This window comes from Achroia grisella, unplaced genomic scaffold (genome assembly GCF_030625045.1).
Source record: "Achroia grisella isolate CSIRO2021 unplaced genomic scaffold, CSIRO_AGI_Agris_v1 utg2506, whole genome shotgun sequence".
Taxonomy (NCBI): Eukaryota; Metazoa; Arthropoda; class Insecta; order Lepidoptera; family Pyralidae; genus Achroia; species Achroia grisella.
In genome coordinates, this window is record NW_026712741.1 from 790,786 (window position 1) to 811,655 (window position 20,870).

At 33.5% G+C, this 20,870-nt stretch overlaps 1 protein-coding gene across 1 annotated transcript in view; it reads left to right on the top strand.

Moving 5' to 3' along the window:
- LOC131842807 (lachesin-like) overlaps positions 1-20,870 on the top strand; it is a 163,948-nt gene that overhangs the window by 127,732 nt on the left and 15,346 nt on the right. The window contains exons 7-9 of the mRNA XM_059191374.1: positions 5,314-5,488; positions 10,813-10,922; positions 14,027-14,089. Coding sequence (XP_059047357.1) covers positions 5,314-5,488; positions 10,813-10,922; positions 14,027-14,089 — 348 coding nt within the window. The remainder of the gene's footprint in view (positions 1-5,313; positions 5,489-10,812; positions 10,923-14,026; positions 14,090-20,870) is intronic.

The window sequence follows — 20,870 nt, forward strand, 5'->3', positions numbered from 1 at the left end:
CTGGCAGCATCATAATGAAGTCATCCACCATGAGGACATAAAAGAAACCTTCAACGTTATAAATATTTTAAAACGTCATAGAATATTAAAGCGCATCACACGGCACGAGTAATATTCTACTCGAATATTGCCATCATAAACTCTGAAAATGTGAATTACATTCTCAAAGTGTGGATTTTATTATCTCGGCCGGTCTGTGAAAAATCGCCGGACCCCGGCCGCGCTTGAAACTTTGCACTATCAATCATGATTGAAAGTTTATAAATTGCTTCCCCCAAGTTTGTTGTGTACATCGTTTTATACGTATGTCCCGTTGTTTTATCCTGTTGCGTTGATTGATATCTGAAGAGCGCGCGATTGGGAATTGGTAGCCTGTTTTAGGGAAACAAGGGATGAATTGATGTGGCTATTTGCTTGTAGCCTGTCTGTAGAATCTGAATATATTTTGTGCAATATATCAAGTAGGGACCTAATACTTCCTTTCAGTTTAAGATGTTACTACAATATAATAATCTCAGGACAATTCACACAGCGCCATCTAGACGCAAGTTAAGCTAGCTAAAGCTTGTGTTATTTGCACTAGATAACTTTTTCTCCTAAATACATACATAGAAAATTGCTTCCTCCAAGTTTGCTTTGTACATCGTTTTATATGTATGTCCCGTTGTTTTATCCTGTTGCGTTGATTGATATCTGAAGAGCGCGCGATTGGGAATTGGTACCCTGTTTTAGGGAAACAAGGGATGAATTGATGTGGCGATTTGCTTGTAGCCTCTCTGTAGAATCTGAATATATTATGTGCAATATATCAAGTAGGGACCTAATACTTCCTTTCAGTTTAACCTGATACTATAATATAATAATCTCAGGACAATTCACACAGCGCCATCTAGACGCAAGTTAAGCTAGCTAAAGCTTGTGTTATTTGCACTAGATAACTTTTTCTCCTAAATACATACATATTATACATATAAATTTGCTTCCCCCAAGTTTGTTGTGTACATCGTTTTATACGTATGTCCCGTTGTTTTATCCTGTTGCGTTGATTGATATCTGAAGAGCGCGCGATTGGGAATTGGTACCCTGTTTTAGGGAAACAAGGGATGAATTGATGTGGCGATTTGCTTGTAGCCTCTCTGTAGAATCTGAATATATTATGTGCAATATATCAAGTAGGGACCTAATACTTCCTTTCAGTTTAACCTGATACTATAATATAATAATCTCAGGACAATTCACACAGCGCCATCTAGACGCAAGTTAAGCTAGCTAAAGCTTGTGTTATTGGCACTAGATAACTTTTTTTCGTAAATACATACATATTATACATAGAAAATTGCTTCCCCTAAGTTTGTTGTGTACATCGTTTTATACGTATGTCCCGTTGTTTTATCCTGTTGCGTTGATTGATATCTGAAGAGCGCGCGATTGGGAATTGGTAGCCTGTTTTAGGGAAACAAGGGATGAATTGATGTGGCTATTTGCTTGTAGCCTCTCTGTAGAATCTGAATATATTATGTGCAATATATCAAGTAGGGACCTAATACTTCCTTTCAGTTTAACCTGATACTATAATATAATAATCTCAGGACAATTCACACAGCGCCATCTAGACGCAAGTTAAGCTAGCTAAAGCTTGTGTTATTTGCACTAGATAACTTTTTTTCGTAAATACATACATATTATACATAGAAAATTGCTTCCCCTAAGTTTGTTGTGTACATCGTTTTATACGTATGTCCCGTTGTTTTATCCTGTTGCGTTGATTGATATCTGAAGAGTGTGCGATTGGGAATTGGTAGCCTGTTTTAGGGAAACAAGGGATGAATTGATGTGGCTATTTGCTTGTAGCCTCTCTGTAGAATCTGAATATATTATGTGCAATATATCAAGTAGGGACCTAATACTTCCTTTCAGTTTAACCTGATACTATAATATAATAATCTCAGGACAATTCACACAGCGCCATCTAGACGCAAGTTAAGTTAGCTAAAGCTTGTGTTATTGGCACTAGATAACTTTTTTTCGTAAATACATACATATTATACATAGAAAATTGCTTCCCCTAAGTTTGTTGTGTACATCGTTTTATACGTATGTCCCGTTGTTTTATCCTGTTGCGTTGATTGATATCTGAAGAGTGTGCGATTGGGAATTGGTAGCCTGTTTTAGGGAAACAAGGGATGAATTGATGTGGCTATTTGCTTGTATCCTGTCTGTAGAATCTGAATATATTTTGTGCAATATATCAAGTAGTGGCTCAATAGTTCCTTTTAGATTCGGTGAAGCGTGTTTGTCTTTGCGTTTTGGGATATTAAGTTGAGCGCTTTTTGACTTAACTGCTTTTAATAATAATAATAATAATCTCAGGATAGAAGTATCCTGAGATACACAGCGCCATTTAGACTCAAGTTAGGCTAGCTAAAGCTTGTGTTATGAGTACTGGATAACTGATACAAACATAGATATTTTTTTTCTAAATACATACATATTATACATAGAAAACACCCAGACCGACACAAACAATCATACTCATGAATACAAATATTTGTGTCGTGCCAGTCGAACCCGCGACCATCGAAAGTAAGACAGTGTATTAAACCACTAGACCACCGAGGCCGTCAATTGGTAGATTGAAAATGTAAAGCAATTATTATGTATTGCACTATAATAATAATAACGCTGCTTCGAGACTTAGCTGCTTTTGTGTCGGTAGATTACAAATATAAAGTAATTGTGGGCGATAAAGAAAACCAGAATATATATATTCTACCTGCCAAAAAAAGTCCCATCAAAATCGGTCCAACCATTTCAGATATTAGCCGGAGCAAACAGACAAACAGACAAAAATTGTAAAAAATGTTATTTTGGTGTATATACCGTATTTATATCAATTTGCATGTAGTAAAAAACGGTTCTGGTCAAGATCGCTGGAAGGCATTGGATGCGAGCAGCGCAGGACCGATCGTCGTGGAGATCTTTGGGGGAGGCCTATGTCCAGCAGTGGACGTCTTCCGGGCTGCGATGATGATGATGAAAAAACGGTTATTTCAATATTACAAACAGACACTCCAATTTTATTTATATGTATAGATAAATATAATAACAACATAACATAATTAACCTGCATAAATTAGCCACGATATTCATATTTTTAAAGTTCTAACAAACAATTTATATTGTAACAATATATATCATACAACACATATGTTAGTGTTTCTCACTGTGATCTATTTATAATGCATTTAAAATCAATAAAATTAATAATAAATGATAGACCGTGTTGACGGAAAGAAAAGAAGTTTTTATTTATTTTTAATTACATTTCTTTTATGGCTTTTATATAAAAAGAAGTTTCATATGCTAACAACATATATAATAGATAGATAGACAGATAGATAAGTTCTTTATTCAACAATTACAAACACATAGCATACATGAGATACATTTTATAAATAGAAATAAAGTTTACAAATTAAATAATACAGAAATATAATATTACAAAATAAAATCAAAATGGAGGTGGCTCTATGTGTCGCAATGATGAAGAGGCAACCAACTCAGCATGAAGCTACAGATAAGTCTGCAGCGCTGATATTCTGTTGGCTCCTATAAGTAAATACATACTTACATACATATATACGTGAATGTTTATATATTACACTTCGAGCAATATAATAATTGAAGACAAAAGCAGGCAAACTCATTTATTCGTGTCGTATCGGAATACGAAATCCATTTCAGCAACATCAGAAATCACTGCGATTTCACACTTAATTTATTTTACCTAAAACATAATGTATTTTATGAATGATTCTAGAATTACACTGGTTATAGTAATAAAATATGTATGTATTTGTAAAAACGTGTGTTTCGAAAATTGAATCTGCAGATAAAAAAAAAAAGAATGTGTAATTATTCTGCAGATAAAAAAAAATTGTTAGTACCGCCAATAACTTATCTCTGCACGATTCATGGTTTACTGGTAGAAAATGCCATTAAGTGTTAAGTCCGCCATATGTACTTTTTATTTATTTTTATTTATTTATTTATTAAAACTTTAATGCACAAATACATAAATAAAGGTACACATGGCGGACTTAACACCTTGAGGCATTTTCTCCCAGTCAACCATTGGGCAAACAGAGATTCATGTTGGCGGTGCATTAAGAAATTGAAATCTAAAAAAAATAAAATAATAAGAAGATCACTTTAATATGATTAAATATAAATACATATGCGAATATACTTATAAACTAGAATACATAATATGAATAAATAATTATACATATATAAATATAACTACATACACGTACGTACCTACATACATACATACAAATACACATACAATTATAAATTTATACAAATCAACTTTTATACTTTTTACCTGTGTATATACGTGCATTTTAAAGTTATTTAAATTTAAAATAAAAATAAATTAAATACGTGCTATCACGCGGGAAATAGTGATCACAGAAATTATTATGAATAATTTTATGGCAAATAAAGGTATTTACCTCTCTCGACGTTTCGACTAGGTTGCACTAGCCGTGGTCACGAGCTGACTGGAGTAACAGCGATGTCAATGTAGATAGGTGACAGCAGTTTTTTCGTCTTTTCGACTAGGTTGCACTAGCCGTGGTCCAGAGCTGACTGGAGCAACAGCGATGTCAATGTAGATAGGTGACAGCAGTTTTTTCGTCTTTTCGACTAGGTTGCACTAGCCGTGGTCACGAGCTGACTGGAGCAACAGCGATGTCAATGTGGATAGGTGACAGCAGTTTTTTCATCTCCCGTCACTAGATTGTTCAACGAAAGTTCGCGACACACAGCACTCATGGTATCCGTACACTTATCGACTGTTGATGCTACTGAACTTTGCTTCAATTTATTTATGACTGGATTCCACGCAGATGATAATTTTAAACAATCCTCTCTGTTGAAATTTGTGTGTTGCTCTTTTAAATATTGATTTAATTATATTTACAATTACAAATAGAAATAGAAATAATCTTTATTCGAATAAACTTAATATAAGCACTTTTGAATAGTCAAGTTTTTTTTATTCAACCGCTTATTCGAAATGCAGATTCATCACAAGAAGAATGAGCAAGAAACTTGTGTGTTATTCTTTTAAATAAATATTGATTTACTTATATTTAATTAACAACAAGGATTAGGCATGGGACAATCAACATAGAAACCGCTACGCACTTAATCTCTGTTCAATCAGATAACATTGTCAGCGCTATGAATTTTAGGTTAGATGTTAAAACAAATAAACAGCATTCTAACATTATTTTTTAATTCCAGTTTCACCAATGATCTGGGTGCCGAATCAGTTAGTGGGCGCACCAGCCGGGACGGATGTTACAGTGGACTGTCACACCGAGGCACACCCACGTGCGATCTCGTATTGGGTTTACGACAATGTGATGGTCCTACCGACTAGGAAATATGCTATTAACACTGAAGAGAATTCTTACAGGTGAGACATTGCTATTGGCTATTGACTTTACCGTTTAAGTAATCGTTCTCACTGAAACTGAAGAGGTAATAGGCAGAGCGCATAGCTCGTAGGACAGATGGCCGCTGGGGCAATAAAGTTTTCGAGTGGCGACCGCGGCGTGGGAAAGCCTCCAGCAAGGTGGACTGACGATCTGGTCAAGATCGCTGGAAGGCGATGGATGTGAGCAGCGCAGGACCGATCGTCGTGGAGATCTTTAGGAAAGGCCTTTGTTCAGCAGTGGACTTCTTCCGGGCTGAAATGATGTGACAATAGTGGTTCATACACGAGTTATACACAGCCACCTACATAAATAATACATAAGATATTCAGTTGTGTTTCTTACCAGTTCTTCTCAATTGGATCTATGTACTGAACTGGATCGTAGAGGAAAAAAAAATTAATATAAAAAACTTGACGTTCATAAGCGGCTAACATGTCCTACATGAATTTTGGTTTGTTATAAAGAAAACACGTCAATAACCTTTCGTTTTTTTTCGTAGTTCCAATTATATATAACTTTTTCCTGCGACTTCCCGTCATAGAATACTTATGTCTAAAAAAAGCAGATTTTTTTAGACATAAGTATTCTATGACGGGCGTCAATGAAATACATTATATCTTCATGTACTTACATAATTAAGTTAACATGACAATAAGAAGTCGACGCAGTATTGTACAACAAACATACAACATACAATACTAAGTTGCTGGGGGAAAGGGATTGTTAGTAATGTGGATTGATAACCCCATTGCTAGCAATGTACCATGTCAGGTCGACCTCCACGCGGTGCCCCCTGGAAAGCATCGTGTTGAATTCTTGGTGAATTTGTCACGATGGGCTAACTGACCTGACCTCATGCTCATCATATCATCCTCCACTGGTGCCCCGCCAGCGTAAACCGTTAGCGCAGGCGGGTGCACCATTCCATTATCATCCATAAAAAAAAATACTAAGTTGCTATCTTTTATTTTCTCTACAAAATGTAATGAAAATATAAATGTTAGGTAAAATAACATACATGTAACAATCTTTGTAATGATATTCACCAAATTCCTGGAAGAATAAAAAATATGACTATTCAAAAGTGTTTGTATTGAGTTTATTCGAATAAAAATTATTTCTACTTCATATTCAATATATGTTGCTATGTTTCTATGTCATATAATATGCCATATCGTAATATTATTACATACAGAATTAGATTATCAAACTCTATCCATATCTCAATACATTTAATTACTTCGCTTCTCAATACATTTATGAAAATATCATGTATGCCAGGAAGAATATAGACAGTTTCAAAAGAGTTAGTGATTACACTAATAAAAGCTTACGTAACAATAACAAACTGATTTTACCTAAATGTCGTTTAACTAAAGTTAGTAATTCGTTTTATGGCAATTGCGTAAGGTTTTACAATAAAATACCAGAGTCTGTTTTAAATCTGCCTGAAAAAAGATTTTAATGTCAAATAAAACAGTTCCTTTGCAAAAAAGCTTACTATAAAATTGAAGTATTTATAAATAACTAGCTGTACCCGCGATTTCGTCCGCGTAAAATAGTGAACTTGACTAAATAATGAAAAAAATATTTAATGGTCTAACCCAATAAAAGCCTAATGAAAAAGTTTCATCATTTCATCTTCAAAAATGATACTTCCATACATAACTAACATACATAACTATTTCAACCTCTTATAACTTCTTTTCTTAATATATATTTAATAAATAGGCTAAAAATTAAACTTCAAGCTTCTAGCTTTAAAAACGACAATATTTGCATGTAAACATTTGACTCTCTTTTAAATTCCTTACAACCCATTTTTCTTTATTTATATTTAATCAACAGCCTAAAAATCAGTTTCAGGCTTTGAAAATGGCGATATATCTATACAACCTTGCACCTTTCAATCCCCTTACAACCCTTTTCCACATTAAAAAATACCCTATATCCATTCTCAGGGTCTTCTAGATTATATGTTCTAAATTTCATTTAAATCGGTTCAGTAGTTTTGGCATGTAAGTGAGATCGAGAGTTATAATATTAGTGAGGTATTTAATAAATAAACCCAAAAAAGCCAATGAAAACAGTTTCATCATTCTAGCTTAAAAAGTCATGTTTTTACATAAAAATTTTGATCCTCTATTTTATTGTACCCCCTTAAGGGTAAAATTATTACAAACTATGAATCATCATCTCATCATCTTATATTTTAGGTTGGTCAATCATCACCAACCTAAAATATAAGTTTCAAGCTTCTAGCTTTAAAAATGACGATTCTTACGTACAACCGTGTTTTTTTAACGTCAGGAAAAAATCTTCATAGAGGCCCACCGGCTTAGGAGCCAAATGGGGACTGCCGGATTCATATCGGCCAAAAACCTGACGACTATTCCTCCTCGAACATGTCGCCGTAGCTATAGGATCGCATATGCATTCTCCAAGACTACCGGCACGGTTCCCATTGAAGGGACCTTTCATCTAGGCGTGCAGGGAATAGCCTCTGCACGCCACCGTAATGCCTCCCTTGTGAGCTTCGGATCGCCCTAACAATCCTCCACCCTAGGGTCAAATATGGATTCGATGGCCACGCTGGTAGACTCAGGTGTCCATCGAATCCTCCCCTCCCGCCGGTGACCTGCGCTGCGGCCGCGGCCCTGGCCTTGGCAAGCGACACAATTTTGTGCTACCGACTCCATGGTCCGCGCAGTACCAGCAACGTGGCGATGGCGCGACACATCTCGCGGTCTTGTGGCCGCCCTGACCACAGCGATAGCACCTATCGCTGCAGTCTTCCCCTGCAGTGCACCGTTGGCCTACGTGCCCCGTGAGCAAGCACCTTACCTTAATCCGACCCGCCTGGATCAGGGTTTAGGCTGCAACTGGGCATCGCACCCAGTTTGAGCCCACGCCGGAGGGAGTGCACCGGACCTCGCCCGCCTGTATGCTTGTATCCGCGCATCCTCCCACTCGCGGCAACGACGTTCTCAGATGTTACCGAGTCGTCCATGTCACATAGTCTCAGCTCTGCCGATTTCTCCGGCTTGGTGACCCGGACTTTTTCTACTGGCAAGATCACTAACCTTGCGGCTAGTGAGTTCGTTTTGTCGCCGGTATCGGCGCCTGGCACTTCTAGGATGCGACATCCAGTCACACCCAGCCGGAACCGTAGGTCGGACAACCTCGTATGCATGGCATGTACCCTTTCAACCCCTTATAACCCTTCTATCGCATCCAAAAGTATCCTATGTGCTTTCTCAAGATCTAGACTAATTGTGTACCAAATTTCACTTAAATCTGTTTAGTAGTTTTGGCGTGTAAGTGAGACTGACAGACAGACAGAATTACTTTTACAGTTATAATATTAGTAAGGTATTTAATAAACTAACTAAATTCAATAAAAAACTTTCATAGATCTGGCTCCAATAATGGCAAATTTACCTAAAATCTTTCGTCCCCTATTTTATTTTACCCCCTTAAGGGTAATTTTTTACAAATTTTGAATGTCATATTCATTTATATTTAATCAACAGCCTCAAAAATAGGTTTCAAGCTTCTGGCTTCCAAAAAGACGAATTTAGATAAAAACTTTCATCCCCTATTTTATTTAACATCTTAAGGCTAACATTTTTATAAACTTTGATAGCCTATTTATTTATATTTAATCAACAGCCTCAAAAATAAGTTTCAAGCTTCTAGCTTCAAAAATGACGAATTTACATTAAAACTTTCATCCCCTATTTTATTTTACTCCCTTAAGGGTAACATTTTTACAAAATTTCATGGCTTATTTATTTATAGTCAATCAACAGCCTCAAAAATCAGTTTCAAGCTTCTAGCTTCAAAAATGACGAATTTACATAAAAACTTTCATCCCCTATTTTATTTTACCCCCTTAAGGCTAACATTTTTACAAAATTTCCAGGCTTATTTATTTATAGTCAATCAACAGCCTCAAAAATCAGTTTCTAGCTTCAAAAATGACAAATTTACATAAAAACTTTCATCCCCTATTTTATTTTACCCCTTAATGGTAAGATTTTTACAAACTTAGTATGTTATATTTATTTATATTTAATCAACAGCCTCAAAAATAAGTTTCAATCTTCTAGCTTCAATAATAACGAATTTATATAAAAAAAATATCCCCTAATTTATTTAACCCCCTTAAGGGTAAAATTTTTAAAAACTTTGTATGTCATATTTATTTATATTTAATTAGCAGCCTCAAAAATAAGTTTCAAGCTTCTACCTTCAAAAATGACGATTCTTCCATACAATCTTTCATCCCCAATTTCAACCCCTTACAACCCTCTTTTCGCATTAAAAAGTAGCCTATGTCCTTTCTCAGGGTCTAGACTATCTGTGTACCAAATTTCATTTAAATCGGTTCAGTAGTTTTGGCGTGAAAGCGAGACAGACAGACAGAGTTACTTTCGCATTTATAATATTAGTAAGGATAAGGATAAGGATAGTAAGGATAAGGATAAGGATAATATTCTTTTTGTAGAAAATATCTAACTTAAAATTCATAGCGCTGACAATATTATCTGATTACACTAATAATGAGTGCGTAGCGATTTCTGTGTTGATTATCGCATGCCTCTTACTTGTTATATTGTAATTATTTATATAAAAAAACATATATTCAAAAGAGCAACACACAAGTTTCTAGCTCATTCTTCTTGTGATGAATCTGCATTCCGAATGAGTGGTAGAATCAAAATGTGATTATTCAAAAGTGCTTGTAATAAGTTCATTTGAATAAAGATTAATTCTATATCTATCAGTATATAGGTAGTGATACGTATATATACGGTATATAATATATCTGTCGTAACGTAATATTTTGCAATTGTTATAACATCTCAAGGCTCTCAAACAAACATTAACTTCTCCGAAAAGTTTGTTTGGAATCAACAATTCGTAACTAATACAACATTTGATAATTCTGGGTATGTGTACCCGAGGCTGAATAACAGTATATCAACATTTGTACATATATAACCAGCATTTACATATATATGTAATCATTACATAGTATAAATTAAAGTCGCTGTCGCTGTAGCTGTCTGTCACTATATATGCTTAAATCTTTAAAACTACGCAACAGATTCTGAAGCGGTTATTTTTAATAGATAGAGTGATTCAAGAGGAAAGGTTATATATATAATACATGTTCACCCGTGCGAAGCCGGGGCGAGTAAATAAATAAATAAATAAATATCACTTAATGTAGATGATTTTTTAAAAATCTGGTATAATTTAGAATATGAATGAATTGTTGTACATTTTGTTTCAGAGCACACATGAAGCTCACCGTGAGAAACCTGCAAACTGGCGACTTTGGTAACTATAGGTGCATCTCTAAAAACTCCCTCGGGGAAACAGAGGGATCTATAAGACTTTATGGTAAATAAATTACAAAGTTTATTATTTTAATTTGCAATTTTTACTTATGAAATTATATCGGACAATATAATATCAAATGAGGTACGAAGGTACTACTGTAACTAGTTAAAAGTATTTTTTGTTTTTATATTACGTAGGTGGCAATTATACTAATTATACTAATAATAATAAAAATAAAAATAATTACAGGTTGTATTGGGACAGGACTATAATAACAGACAAAACTGTACATCACAATAGACCAGATATAACGCTACATGATAAGAAAAATAAAATAGTTTACCTTATAGACATTGCAATACCAAATACACATAATCTTCTATCAACACATACAGAAAAAATTACTAAGCTTACTGATCTAGCAATAGAACTAAAAATACAATGGCAGGTAGAAACAGTGAAACCTCTCCCAATTATTATCTCGTCCACAGATGTCATCCCAACATCCCTACACACTAGCCTCAAGATATTACAACTTCACCCACTTACTTTCATCCTTCTCCAAAAAGCTGTAATATTAAACACTTGTAAATAAGTAAATTTATGTCTTTCACTTAAAAATTATCCATCCTCATCATTCATCATTTATACTGTCATTGTTTGGTGATTTTTACCCGCAATGATCAGTCTATTACCCCATCAATGGGTGATATATAATAAAAATAAAAATAAAACAGCAAAAACTGAGAGAAAATAAAAAAAATAAAATAATAAAATATGAGAAAATGCAACAATAGCGAAAATAATAATAATAACTCAACATAATAATAATAAATGAAGTACGAAGGAAACTACTGTAACTAGTTAAAAAGTATTTTTTTTATACCACTTAAGTGGCAAACAATCATACGCCCCATCTGATGTTAAACGGTTACTGTAGCCTATAGACAACTAAAATCGGGGTGTCACGTGCGCGTTGCCGACCCTTAAGAAACATTAATATACTCTTCTTGAAAAAACATTCAGTTAGAAAAATCATTCGTTTGTCTCTAATATGATAATAATATTAACATAACATAATAATTAATGAAGTGTGCAAGGAACTACTGTAACTAGTTAAATTTAATATGTTCTCTAAGTAGTAGTGTAATTGTTACACTATCTCGTATATACAATATATATTGATTATAATTAGACTTGTCATAAGTGTCTGTTACGGACCTACATGAATAAATATTTTTTTTTTTTGAAAAAAAGTAATTTTTATACTACTTAACTGGGAAACAAGCATACGCCCCATCTGATGATAAACGGTTACAGTAGCATATGGACGCTTGAAGCACCAGGGGTGTTACGTGCGCGTTATTTACCCTTAAGAAAACTGAATATACTCTTCTTGAAAAAAATATTAGTTCGATTTTTTTTTAAGGATATTTAAATTTCGAATAACCAGGCACAAGACCATAGCTCAATCTCGATTTTTTTTAATACTTTTATTGTTTTATTAGGTATGTAATTTTGAATAACTATTATAGAATAGAATAGAATAGAATAGAAAATCATTTATTCAAATAAACTTAATTTAAGCACTTTTGAATAGTCATAACAATTTGTTTTTTATCTACCACCATATATACAAGACCACAGGTCTTACTCGATTTTTTATTAATATTTTTATTGTTTTGAAAGTATTTAAATTTTGAATAACCAGGCACAAGACCACAGCTCTTTCTATATATTTTTTTAATAATTTTTTATTATAGAAGGTATCTAAATTTCGAATAACTAGGGACAAGACCACAGCTCTTTCTAGAATTTTTTTTAATACTTTTTTTATATTAGTAAGGTATTTAAATTTCGAATAACTAGGGACAAGACCACAGCTCTTTCTAGAATTTTTTTTAATACTTTTTTTATATTAGTAAGGTATTTAAATTTCGAATAACTAGGGACAAGACCACAGCTCTTTCTAGAATTTTTTTTAAATACTTTTTTTATATTAGTAAGGTATTTAAATTTCGAATAACTAGGGACAAGACCACAGCTCTTTCTAGAATTTTTTTTAATACTTTTTTTATATTAGTAAGGTATTTAAATTTCGAATAACTAGGGACAAGACCACAGCTCTTTCTAGAATTTTTTTTAATACTTTTTTTATATTAGTAAGGTATTTAAATTTCGAATAACTAGGGACAAGACCACAGCTCTTTCTAGAATTTTTTTTAATACTTTTTTTTTATATTAGTAAGGTATTTAAATTTCGAATAACTAGGGACAAGACCACAGCTCTTTCTAGAATTTTTTTTAATACTTTTTTTATATTAGTAAGGTATTTAAATTTCGAATAACTAGGGACAAGACCACAGCTCTTTCTAGAATTTTTTTAAATACTTTTTTTATATTAGTAAGGTATTTAAATTTCGAATAACTAGGGACAAGACCACAGCTCTTTCTAGAATTTTTTAAATACTTTTTTTATATTAGTAAGGTATTTAAATTTCGAATAACTAGGGACAAGACCACAGCTCTTTCTAGAATTTTTTTTAATACTTTTTTTATATTAGTAAGGTATTTAAATTTCGAATAACTAGGGACAAGACCACAGCTCTTTCTAGAATTTTTTTTTAATACTTTTTTTATATTAGTAAGGTATTTAAATTTCGAATAACTAGGGACAAGACCACAGCTCTTTCTAGAATTTTTTTTAATACTTTTTTTATATTAGTAAGGTATTTAAATTTCGAATAACTAGGGACAAGACCACAGCTCTTTCTAGAATTTTTTTTAATACTTTTTTTATATTAGTAAGGTATTTAAATTTCGAATAACTAGATACAAGACCACAGCTCTTTCTAGATTTTTTATTAATACTTTTATATTTTTAGAAGGTATTTAAATTTCGAATAACTAGATACAAGACCACAGCTCTTTCTAGAATTTTTTTTAATACTTTTTTTATATTAGTAAGGTATTTAAATTTCGAATAACTAGGGACAAGACCACAGCTGTATCTCGATTTTCTTCTTGATGCTTTTATTGTTTTAGAAAGTTTTTAAATTTCGAATAACTAGGCATAAGACCACAGTTCTATCTCGATTTTTTTTTATTTTTGTATTGTATTAGAAGGTAAGCATATTAATTGATATTTCTAATTGTACGTTCAGAAATCCCAATGCCGTCTACATCACCAAAGGCCACGGAAATGAAGAGTAACGCTAATAAAGAAAGTAAGTGAATTCAGTTTTAGTACTATTTCTTTTTTTTTTTAATTGTAAGTTATAAAACTTATCACCAATTGAGTTTATTTTTTTTTAAGTTAGTAAATTTAATTTTGATACTATTTCTTTTTTTTATCACCAATTACGTTTTTTTTTTAATTTTAGGAACATCAACGTTATAATTTTACATGTTACAAGTAATATTGAATTGTCGTCACTAATAGTAATAGTAAATAAATTTTGTTTTTGATCCAAATATAAAGTTATATCGAAGTTATATACAAAATAGTTGGGCCCGGGGTTTCACTCGCATGAAATTTATAGCCTATTGTTCTGAAGTATAAGCTATATTACTGCAAACTTTCGTCAAAATCCGTTCAGTAGTTTCATCAACAACCGTTCCCTGCTGATATTAATAGATTTTTTAACTTTAACTATTTGTAAATACAAATTTTACCAGCGTGTTATTCTGATGAATAAGCTATATGATGATTCATTAAAATCCTTCCAGTAGTTTTTGCATGAAAGAGTAACAAACATCCATTTATACGTCCATACTCACAAACTTTTGCATTTATAATATTTGTGAGATGGACAATTGATGAATGAATTAAATAATTGGTTACGCCACAAAAGTTTTTATAATTTAAACGAATTTTTAAGTACGTAATAATGTGTTTATAATTGACGAAAAACGTAATAATAATAATCTCAGGACAATTCACACAGCGCCATTTAGACCCAAGTTAAGCTAGCTAAAGCTTGTGTTATCGTTACTAGATAAGTGATACAAATGGATAGATTTTTTCGTAAATAATTTATATTTAAATGAAATTATAATTTTTGTCGCCATAATAAAAAAAAATTAACACAAAAACTAAATTGACTCTTATAATATATACCTATTATACATAGGACATACACAGACCAATACAAACAATCATACTCATGAATACAATGTTTGACCCGTGCGAGGAATCGAACCCGTGACCATTGCACGGAAGGCGGTGTGCTAAACCACTAGACCATCGAAACCGTCAAGCTTTTAATATATATTTTTTTTATTTCAAAATAGCTACTCGCCCAAGCTTCGCACGGGTGTACATGAATTATATATATAAACCGTCCTCTTGAATCACTCAATCGATTAAAAAAACCTCTTCAAAATCCGTTGCATAGTTTTAAAGATTTAAGCATACATAGAGACGGACAGACAGCGACAGCGACTTTGTTTCGTACTATGTAATCATTTTCCTGCGTGGCATTATAATAGATAAAATAATATTATAAGATATATATAACCTTATATTTCACAATCGCAACTTATTTCGATTACCTATGTTTATCCTAAAATAAATTTTATTTGATTTGATATATGTGAACCGGCGTCTATGCCCACACTTTCTATTCTGTTTGAACTGAAAACACCCACTTCGATTCCAGTTAAATTCCATCTATATATAGTCATCCGATAAAGTTATGCGATTAGCATCTGTTTAATATTATATTATACTAGCTTTTGCCCGCGGCTTCGCTCGCGTTAATTTATCCCCTTAGGGGTGGAATTACCAAAATCCTTTCTTAGGGGATGCCCACATTATAGTAGCTTGATGCATGCAAAGTCTCAGCCCGGTCGGTTTAAAATTGACAAACTTTCATCCCCTTGGGGGTAGAATTAATCAAAATCCTTTCTTAGCGGATGTCTACGTCATAACATCTACCTGCATGCCAAATTTCAGCCCGATCCGTCCAGTGGTTTAGGCTGTGCGTTGATAGATCACTATGTCAGTCACCTTTGAGTTATATATATTTATATAGACATATGAAATCACTAAAATTATTTTTAATATTACAAGTATATAGTATTCAAATCCAATAAGATTTTTTACAAAAATGTGGCCCACCACACCACATGTCTGGACATTTTGTTGAGCAGGACTATTCAAGATACTCAACCAAGTTCAACCACTCGACCACCAGCTTCATAAAATTACCATATGATAGTTATGGTATTCAAATAAATACAAAAACTGCTATTCAAATTCAAATTTAAAATATCTCTATTCATGTAGGTCTATTACAGATTCTTATGATATGTCAAATATACCGTCAGTTCAGAATGATGTCGAGATGAGAAGCACTGACAAGAAACTCAGCTCGTATTCTTTTCAAATAATCAATTTGAATTTGAATCAAGTTAAAAAGTAATAACTTGGGGACTGAATAATGAATACTGAAATAATAATAAAATCAAAATCGAAATAATACAAAAAAATAATATATAGTATAAAACAAAGTCGTCCCCGCTGTCTGTTCAGTTATATCTTTTAAACTACGCAACGGATTTTAATGCAGTTTTTAGCAATAGATAGAGTGATTCAAGAGGAAGGTTTATATTTATAATACATGTATATTCATGAGGACCCGGGGCGGGTAGTTAGTATTATATAAAAACTTATCGCGTGATTTACCTGCATAAATCTTAGTCAATTATAAACGCTAAAGTTCGTGAGTATGGATGGATGTTTGTTATTCTTTCATGCAAAAACTACTAAACGGATTTTGATTAAAGTTTACAGTATATAATATAGCTTATACATCAGAATAACATATAGGCTATAAATTTCATGCGAGTAAAATCGCGGGCACAGCTTGTAATTTATATCTAAGATTAATTAATAAATTGAACGACTTATAGGTCACACTTTCTGTGGCATCAAAGCTGCTAGATGTATGGACTGATTCTGATACGTGGTTTTATTTGAAGACTGACATGATCATGTCAGTTATATCATATGGTTATTTATAATTAACTAATTAGAGTTGATTTTAACTCGAGGGTTATTTCCAATTTAAAATTCTATGTACTATACCTGTTTTATTAAAAATATTTATTTAAAAAGTTTTCCAATCGACTATACCTACTATTTGCGCAAATTCTTCGCGGTCGTTTGCATACGAGTGAATTCACATTTGCAGAAAATAAAACTTCCAAACACGAACTTCTTGTGCCGACTTAGGTCTTGAACTGCAAGTTAGTTCATCTTTGAAATGTTCTTTGCGAAGTATACACGGTGCCAACTTTTATTTAGAAACTGTTATGTGAGCTACATACCGTATTAACACCCTCTCTTTTTTTTATATTCTACTATGGTGGCAAACAGGCCTATAGCCCGTCTGATGGTAAATGGTTTCCGTAGCCTATGGACGCCTGCAGCACCGGATGTGTCACGTGCGCGTTGCCAACCCTTAAGAAACCTTAATATACCCTTCTTGAAAAACCCCATACTGTAGTATCGTAAGAAAACCTCGACAGGAAGTTCATTCCACAACCTAAGTGTACGCGAGAGGAAGCTCCTCTGAAACCGCACTGTCCGAGACCACTTAGGTTCCGGCGTGTGGGGATAAATTCCCTGTCGATGGCGAGCGGTGCGACGGTAAAAGGTGGCCGTAGGCATCATGTCAAACTCTTCTGTGTCTATAATATTATACTATGACAAGAAATGAAACCACTTGGGAATGAATCCCTGTCGATGGCGAGCAGTGCGACGGTAAAAGGTGGCCGTAGGCATCATGTCGAACTCTTCTGTGTCTATAATATTATATCATGATCACAAGAAATGCCTTTACACGTACGCTGTTTTATGCGCGAATCTGCTTTCACGCAGAAAAGTGTCCATATAAATGTAGAGAGAGAAAACAAGATAAAGAGAGAGAGAGTGCACGCCGTCAGCTTGCGGATTCTCGCCAAAATAAAAGCTGTGCTGAAATACAAACATACAAACTTTCAACCCCTATTTCATCCCCTTGGGAGTAAAATTAATCAAAATCCTTTCTTAAGGGATGCCTACGTCATAGTAGCTTTATGTATGCAAAGTCTCAATCCGATCGGTTTAAAATTGACAAAGTTTCATACAAACTTTCATCCCACTATTTTATCCCCTTGGTGGTAGACTTAATCAAAATCCTTTCTTAGCGGATGCCTACGTCATAACATCTACCTGCATGCCAAATTTCAGCCTGATCCGTCCAGTGGTTTGGGCTGTGCGTTGATAGATCACTATGTCAGTCACCTTTGAGTTATATATATCTAGAATCTATCTACAAACATGAACATAAAAATATAGTCTGTGCTAAAAGCCGCAAAAATGGCTATATGAATTCAACTATATCATTATTATAAAAAAAAATACGGAACATCTTGAAATTTAGGGGTTGCAACCCAATACTTGACCTGTATTTATGTACTAAAAGGAATGAAACGGACCGCGTTTTCTACGGATCCCATGGGGTTCCCAAAAACCTTTACCTACTGGATAAGTATGTTATATGAGGAAATTCTGTTCAAGTTTCTAAGCCTCACGTTAGAGGGATTCTATCTATCTATCTATCTAGCGGTTTAGCATACCGCCTTACTTCCGATGGTCGCGGGTTCGATTCCTCGCACGCCACAAACATTTGTATTCATGAGAATGTTTGTATCGGTCTGGGTATTTTCTATGTATAATATGTATGTATTTACTAAAAAAAAACATATCTATGTATTTGTATTAGTTGTCTAGTACCCTAAACTCAAGCATTAGGTAGCTTAATTTTGGTCTAGATGGCACTATGTGAATTGTCCTGAGATTATTTATTATTTATTTACAGTGAAAGGTACTTCGTCTTTATAGACAAAAAAACAGATAATGAAGTAGTCACAACAAAGGTGTTTCGAATAATTTTCACTGATCTTTGACAGTTTAGACCCGTCATTTTAATTTTCTATTGTCATATAGCTTTCAGTACTCCCAGAATTAATTATAAATTTGATAAACTTATTATTATAAACCTATTAATATGATTTAGATTTTTTTATTGGGTTGTGTGGGATATTTACAGGTGCTTGGACCTGTAGCACTGCGACCTACATAGATCTATTGTGCTAGCCCTTTTTCAAAGTTCGTTACCTAGTCAGGGACAAAAATTAAAAGATATTCATTCATAGGATCGATAGTGTGATGATTTAGACAGTGATAACTCATTTTAGTAAATACTAGCTGCGCCCGCGGGTGCTGCGCCCCGTGAACTATATAGCCTACTAGCTTTTGCCCGCGGCTTCGCTCGCGTTAATTTATCCTCTTAGGGGTGGAATTCATTAAAATCCTTTCTCAGGGGATGCCTACGTCATAGTAGCTTTATGCATGCAAAATTTCAGCCTGATCCGTCCAGTGGTTTGGGCTGTGCGTTGATAGATCACTATGTCAGTCACCTTTGAGTTATATATATAGATGTTTTATTTTGATGTATAAGCTATATTATTGTATAGTTTCATTAAATTCAGTAGTTTTTTCGTGAAAGAATAACAAAACCATCCATCCATTCATCCATCCACACTCAGAAACTTCCTCAACTATCATACTAATATTTAGTATGATAGTTATTGAGATATTAATCTACAAAGTATATATACATCATTCTTTTTAACCAACTTGAATACTATATATTAATACTATAAAGAGAAACCAGGAGTCGCATAAATAATCTATATATCATTGTTATTATAGTTTTATTTTTAAACTAGCTTTTCCCGCGACTTCCTCCGCGTGTAATTAAACTTTATTTTTCTAAAATAAAAGTAGCCTAAGTTACTCCCTATTACATCAGCTACCTGCCAAAAAAAGTCCCGTTAAAATCGATTCAGCCATTTCAGAGATCAGCCGGAACAAACAGAACTACAGACAGACTGACGAAAATTTTAAAAAGTGGTTTTTTGGTGTATATACCGTATTTATATTCATATGCATGCAGTAAAAAAACGGTTATTTCAATATTACAAACAGATACTCCAATTTTATTTATATCTATAGATAAACAATTGAAGGAGTTGAAAGAACAACGTAAGACGATGTGAGACGATTTTAATACGAAAATAAGTAATTAAATATTATAAGACTTTTCTTCAAGTGTCACTCGCGATAACATATATATACATACCTATATACAATCGCTCTGCATGTTTATACATTAAAAATAATAATATATGTACCTAATAATTTGAACACAAAAATCTTTTTTTTATATTCTAATTATTTCTACTCTATTGTTATAATAAAAGAAATTTACTAAACATTTCAAGAATAAATTATATTTCTTCTATTTTAATATTCACTTAACATAAAATAGAAGTAATTTTCTAATATAAAGTTCAAAATATGATTTGATCAAACTCGCGATTTGCTTAATATTTCGCGAACATTATTGAGACAGTTTGCAAACACTTGCGGGTTCAATATAATATGAATTTTATTGTCCTTAACTAACCTTGTTGGCGGTTGAGAACACTGCGTGTGTTGCGATATAAATCTGTTTTTATTGAGCAAATTACATAACAATGCTTTTAGTAACAGATACCTATTTCCTACGGCTTCTCACGGCGGAAACCATCTCACATCCCGTGGTGAATTCAAGAATTTCTAGTATATTCACATGTCTTAACAAAACAATAACCAGTACCAACGGCATCCAGAGCATGATTGCGGACAGGCTGGACTGTGCGTATGTTAATCATTGCTGTGCTATTTCCCATGGAGTTTTTATATTTGTATGACAGTGTATTTTAATTTTTTTTTTTTTTTATGGATGATAATGTAATGTTGCTTCCGCCTGCGCTAACGGTTTATGCTGTCGGGGCTTCAGTGGAGGATGATAAGATGAGTATGAGGTCAGGTCAGTTAGACATCATGACAAATTCACCGGGAATTTGTCATGATGGTTTCCAGGGGGTACCGCGTGGAGGTCAACCTGACAT